Raw genomic sequence first — 7,035 nt, 5'->3', positions numbered from 1 at the left:
ATTAAATCCAATTCAAATTAGGCCCTTGTTGCTAGGTCAAGCACCACGATGACTCCATCTGACTGCAACTTTGTACAGTCGAGTTCCCAGGTGATCCAAGAAACGTTTTTTGGAATGATCCATTTGAAACGTTAAAGAATCCTAATTTGTTGATTTTACAAACTTTGGCAGCCACGGTTCCACCTTGGAGAGACTCAGATTTTTGTCATATGTAACAGCTTGTAAAATCTTGTGACATTCTTATGAACCTAGAGAGCCATGGTATCTATCGTTTAATACATGCTTCTACACCATAAACCAGATAAATGTGACTAAAAAGTTTCAGATGATCTCTCTACTGAAATCCTCTCCAAATATGGAAACAGGTTATGCATGAAGCTAAGGACATATATCAGAAAGTAATCCGGGACGTGTTTGTGAAGAGGTACCTACATCACCAACACTTTTTGAGGACATCTAACATGCTTTGGGAAATAGCAAGGTATCATATTATCACTTCAAATCCTAATGCAAAAGGATGGAGCGACACAAGATAGATAAAAAGGGTGCAAATGAAAAAAGCTGTAACATTCCTGTTATTACTGCAGCATGGGATTCTTATATGACATTTCCAACTGTAATAAATACAACTATTTGATCTCTTCTCTTTTCCAATCTAAAGCTGCTCTGTGGCTCAAACAATAGGAAAAAGAATACTTGTTTCTATCCTCTTGAAAGAAGGCAAGTGAGGAGATCCCTGATTTGCCAGTTTCTCACTTCACTGCAACAATGAATTGGCAGGCATCTCTCAAATGATGCAAAAATCATTCTGAATCAAAACCTCCTTCCAATTCTTGCAAATCTTCGGGCTACTCCAAATATAACTGCCTTAGTCAAGAGGCCCCGGTCAAGGGTACAGGCAAGGAGAACAGCTCCACCAACCACTAGAATTTTGGGTATGTTGTTCTTCTCTGACGGTTTCTCAGGTGAATCTGGGTTTTCACCCTCCAATGAATTACTGGTGTTGCTTTCCAAATATCTCAGGTAGTCTGCACTGACTTTAGTGTTGATTTGGGCCATTAACCCAGAATGTGAAAGTGGGGCTCCAGATACTCTGTGTTTTTGATAAGCACGTAAACCAGGCTCAATCTTCTTTACAGCGCCCCACATGCCTTGCCGAACCCCAAGTTTTGCAATCTCCCAAGGGATACCCATATCTTCGTGATGGAACAGCAACACCTCACAGGCAGTCAACTGGCCGTCCCCTCTCTTTGATTCAACTGTTTCATATCCCATGGAAACATGTCTTAGTCATGATTCAGTCTAAGAATACTCCAAATAGCATAGAGCAATGCTGAAAATTTAAGCTGTTCAATTATATACCAAGAAAGACATCCTTCTATCAGGAAGATTCATAGTTTTTCTTTTTTAACTTCACTTTCACTTGGCATAACCAAAACCACTTTGATTTTGCAACATAGCAAATTTATGGTAAAAAAATGCAAACTAAAACTTTGATTACCTGCACGAATAAACCAACTTGAATAATACAAATCAACACGTCTGGGTTTGTTGCGCCTTGGCACCAAAGAGCAAGGTACTCCCTAAGACAAGAGAAAACATGAACACACGTTATTTCCCTATTCAGATATTTTTAGAAATCAAATCTGCCTAAAATGATGAAACACTAGTTGTAAAGAAATCCCTACAAGCATAACCAGTTAAATATAAATATAAAACCTTCAAATTATGACCATCATTTATGCTCTTAATTAAAACTGGCACAACATGTTACCCTTTCATTCCAGTTAGACTCACTTCACTAAGGATATCAAGGCAAGGGAAGGGATACCTTTGAAAATTATCCAAGTGCCTTATGAACTACAGCACATGGTAATAACTAGTGACTGGCTTTAAATGCCACCAAGTAACTTTCGTTTTTTAGAGAAAAGATGAATTGATTGGAAAGCTCAATAAATCTTAATTCCACAAACACGGCAGCTATGACCATATACCATATCTTCCAAATGAAAGAATTGTTTTGCATTAGCACAAGTAATTAGAATGCAAAAAGTATCCAAAAGGGATGACATCTGTTGGTCTAACTAACGAACATTCTGACACCTATAATGAAAAGATAAACACTTTTTCCCTCTCAACAATTACAAAAAAACCAACCCAAAAAAGTCCAATTCCTTAAAAAAGAGAATAAATTTACAGAAAAAATTTAAAACTCCCTCCCCAAGTTAAAGATAAGAGGCCTAAAAAGGTTAAAAGCATTTTCATACCTTTGTGACACAGTAGTAAGATCTTCCTGATTCCCAGATTCGACGGCCTATTATGTACTCTCTATCGCTACAAAAGAAGGGGAACTGTGCCACAAAAAAGACATTGGAATTAGCTAATGCAACCAGGGAAATCCAAGAATAAAAAATAAAATAAGAAAAGCTCTCCTTACCTTGCGCACCCACTGCACCACCATGGTTCCTGTGGTGGGACACTCTTCCAAGGGTTCAGAATGTATAAGCATGTCATCCCAATTTGATCGAAATTCATCATCCCAAAAGAAATCCCTCACCAACTCAGGAGTGGCATCCTCATACACGGTCCTACTACGATATTGTGGAGGTCCACTCTAGCATAGTCACCCAAAAACAATCCAATCAATCACAAGAGTTGCACAAGCATAACCATTCCTCACTAAAAGAATACAAAAATCCTAGCAACACATTTATGTACAGACTACAGATTCAATTACATAAGCCTATCAGGTTGTTCTAGTAAAACTACATATCCATGATAGAACATTTCAAAAAATGAATGAAAAGCTACCTCAGGATCTCTGCGCCAAGCTTGATAGCTCATCGTAGAGGTAGAACGATCCATCATCTGAATCCAAGCAGGCCCTCCATCTTTTTCCTCAACAAGCCGGCATAAATGATCTGCATCCTCTCTCGTCACCCAAGCCACTTTTTCATTATCATGCTGTGATGAACTGCCAAAGTAAAATTAAGCTGTTATAAACCACCGAGCTCACAATTGAATTCTCAATTTCATTTCCATGCTCATATTCAAAGTGTATGACTAAAAATTTGACAATTAAATAAGCTTAGAAAATGGATCTTTTCAACCCAACCCAAGTACAAGTCAACTATTAATCTCATTTACACCTCCTAATCTGAAGTATGACTAAAAAAAATGAACAATTTACAAACTAAAGTCGTCAAACCAAAGATATTATAAGAAATTTCTAACCAACAGAAATAATTTTTTTTAGAAATAACCCAACTCTTTAATTCAACTATTAATCTCATTTCTAGCTTCTAATCTAAAGCATAACTCTGAAAAGTTGAATAATCTGCAAAACCCAAGTGACTCCAAGTTGAGTAATTTGCATGCCCAACTTGCCAAATCAATGACATTATAAGAAACTTCAAACCAACAAAAGTAAAAAATTGAACTTCTAGAATTAACCCATCTCGTCAATTCAACAATCAATCTCATTTCCACCTCCTAATCTAAAGCATAACTCTCAAAAAATGAATTCTTGGCAAATCCAAGTTGTCAAATCAATGATATTGCAAGAATTTTCCAACCAACAGAAGTAGTAAAAAAAATTTAAAAAAAAAAAAAAAAAAACTTTTAGAAATTACCCAACTCTTTAATTCAACTATTTATCTAATTTCCACATCCTAATCCAAAGCATTACTATAAAAAAAAAACAATGAATAATCTGCAAAACCCAAGTTACTTCAAATTGAATAATTTGCAAACCCAAATTGTCAAACCAATGATGCTATAAGAAATTTCAAACCAACAGAAGTAAAAATTGAAATTTCAGAAATAACCCAACTCTTGAATTCAACTATTAATCTAAATTCCAAATCCTAATCCAAAGCATAACTATCAAAAAACGAATAATCTGCAAAACCCAAGTTGTCAAATTCACTGATAGACATTAAAAAAAACCCCAAACAAACCTGGAATCAGATTTGGAAGCAGCAGGTGACAAAGGCAGAGCCTCCTTATCATCATCATTATTAGTCCAGAGAATGCAATTGGGGAACTGAAACTTCAAAGAATTCAAGCTTGGAATCGGAACGAATGCGAAACACGTGGACAACGTTGTGGTTGTTGGTGAAGTTGGAAAAGTGTCTTTGGACAAAACATTGGCCCATCTGGGCTTCCATGCCCACCCAACGAAAACTCCGACAAGAACCGCTATCCAAAGAGGCGCTATGAACATTAACAACTCGCTTAACACATCAACTATTGTGGGTCGCTGCAAAATCTCCAATAAAACCGAAACCAAAGCCATTTTCGAACCAATCCAAGTAGACCCAGATGGGCAAAGTCACAGAAAAAAATAGAAACAATAAGAAAAACCCTCGGTTTAATCGGATTGGTAAGCGTGAAAGCACAGCGATTACTCAAGGGTTTGATTAAAGAGAGAGAAAGAGAACCAAAACCAAGCTGTATATAAATAATAAATAATAAATGAAAAGAAAAGAGAGAAACTTTGATGAAATTGAGGAATGAAAGATAAGATTTTTAGATATGTGATTTTTGCAGAAAGCTAAGAAGAAGAAGAAGAAGACAAAGTAATTTCAGAAGCGGTGGATAAGGATTTCGAGATAAGCGGTAGAGAAACGTGGTGTGAAGATTACTGTAGGCCCTGTTTCTCTTATATTTATTATTTATTTTTATTTATGGGCTTTGTTTGTGTTTTTTGGAAACAAAAATGTTATGTTTTTTGATGACTCAAATATTAACAGCTATGTTTTAGAGAGAGAGCTGAGTCAGATAGGTGAATGAATGTAGGGAAATGTAGATAAGGTCTTATATAGAAAACTCGGAGAGACTGTTTCAAAAAAAAAAAACCACGGAGAGACTGCGACAGGTGCAAATGTGAGTTACAAACCAAAAAAAAAAAAACGTGACAAGTGCTTTGAAATTTATGGTCTTATGGTAGTGGCAATGTGCCTATTCTGAGCAACTATTGTTGCCTTTTTGTGGTCTGTGGTCTGTGGTCTTCCGCGTTCTCGTTTTTCACGTTTTGCGACTTGAGTTTTGACACATTTTCTATTCATATTTTTATACTTGAATGTATTTTATTATATTTTTTCTTTTATGGTGTTTTTAGTTTTATGGTACATATGATCTTAGCAAGATTTTTCATAATTGTTTTGGTGATAAGTTGTAAATGGTGGAGTAGTTGGTAAATGACTAAGTTATGTTAGTAATAGATTTAGATAAGAACAAATAAAAAGAATGAAACTTTAATTGTTATAAAAAATATTTAATTGTACCTAACTCTAATTCAAATTTCTTTTTACGGCTAATTTGCTAATCTAAGCAGCCAATGCATAGATCCTCCTATATCCTTGATGAAAAATATTTAATTGTACCTAACTCTAATTCAAATTTCTTTTTACGGGTAATTTGCTAATCTAAGCGGCCAATGCATAGATCCTCCAATACCCTTGATAGGTTTGAAAAATATTTTATCCTTTGAGAATTAGTTAGCTGTCTAACATCTATTATGTCTTATCCTTGAGGCTTTGATTTTGTTGATGTGAAATTGAGTTTAAATTACTTTGATTATCTTTTGAAAGTTGTGAAGGATGCGTGGATATTGGAATATTTTGTCATTTTATTATATTTTTGATATAAAGAGAAATAGGAGTGGAAGATTATTTATAAATAATTAATTAATTAAACTGAAGTCATGGATACAGAAGCCTTCTAAATTTTAATTTATGATGAGGTGTGTTAGAGTTAATTATGATTTGCATCTTTTTTCAAAGTTTAATTTTATATATATATATATATATAAAAAAAAAAAAAAAAAAAAAAAAAAACTTAATATTGTTTTATTATGTATAAAAGTGTTTTAATACAAATGCTTAAGCATGTAAACAAACACCATTATAATTTTCAACTATGGTTTAGATATGTTTATTAAAGATTAACAAACAAAAATAAAACCCCCAACAAAATAAGATTTTTGGGATTAAGATAAACAAGTAATTCCATCTGTATATGTAATTCTGTATCTTGACAAATAAGCACATGTATGCTGACACAGTAATATTTTTAATTTTTATCTTCTAAAATTGGTCCGTAACTCTCTTCCATCCAATAAAATGTGCAATTTATTTCTAATTGATACAAATTTTTTACCTTCCCAAATTAATCTGTCACACTTGCCTCTCTAATCTTCAATCACCTTTATTTTTATTGCATGTAACAAGGAAAAACAGATTGTTGGCAGGATTATTTATTCCCTGATAAGTTAGAATCTTGGACAGAATCATTCCATGCAAACCATTAGGATTAACTCGATTATAATGGTAATATTGTTGTATGTGAAATGAATTATTGTTCATCCTTTGTTCTAAAAGGCAGCTCAAAATAAGCTTCTGATGCAACATTCCATACATCCATTTCAAAAGCGTATAATTTCATTATTGCATACAAATACACAATCACAGGGCAAAGCATAGGCTTTCTTATCCTTCAAAAAAGAAAAAGAAAAAAAAAGCGTAGGCTATTTTCTACCCCACTTTTCTTGTATCACTTTATGTTCCACAAGTAAAAACTTGCCACGTGTCAACTTATTTAATTAAATTAGTAATTTTTTGCATTTCTTTATTTCAGTTGCTCAAAATAAATATTAAAAAGAAAAAAAAAAAATCCAAGACCCAACAACAGATCCCCATTGCTACCGCCTACCGCCACTGGTTCACCACCACCAATCCTCACCGGCGGAACTAACAAGAGGTCTTTGGCATCATCAACGCAGTTATCCTCTTGCAGCAGACCGCACAACCAGCTCATTGTCTTCTTCAAAACTGTAACCCATATCCACTGCCTCCTTGTCTTCTTCAAATCCCATACAAGTTTTAGCAAGTCAAAAGACCAAAAACCCACTAATGTTTACATAAGATCTCCGGCAAAAATGGCCCATTACCATCAATTTTGGAAATAATTTGCTCAGAAACACTGTTTCCGAACTATATAGCAATCTACCACTTTTTCGGGCCTATAGCGGCG

General features: G+C 34.5%; 1 protein-coding gene across 1 annotated transcript; it reads right to left on the bottom strand.

Annotated features, from left to right (window-relative positions):
- Positions 1-537: 537 nt before the first annotated feature.
- Positions 538-4,782, bottom strand: LOC115975162. Its single transcript, XM_031095850.1, has 6 exons — positions 3,960-4,782; positions 2,812-2,974; positions 2,438-2,614; positions 2,268-2,351; positions 1,502-1,583; positions 538-1,259 (listed from the first exon to the last, which is right to left on the bottom strand). Exons 1-6 carry the CDS (start codon positions 4,295-4,297, stop codon positions 814-816), a joined length of 1,290 nt encoding a protein of 429 aa, XP_030951710.1. The 5' UTR covers positions 4,298-4,782; the 3' UTR covers positions 538-813.
- Between the last annotated feature and the right edge of the window lie 2,253 nt (positions 4,783-7,035).

This window comes from Quercus lobata, chromosome 2 (assembly GCF_001633185.2).
Source record: "Quercus lobata isolate SW786 chromosome 2, ValleyOak3.0 Primary Assembly, whole genome shotgun sequence".
Classification (NCBI taxonomy): Eukaryota; Viridiplantae; Streptophyta; class Magnoliopsida; order Fagales; family Fagaceae; genus Quercus; species Quercus lobata.
This window is presented reverse-complemented; position numbering and strand designations above follow the sequence as displayed.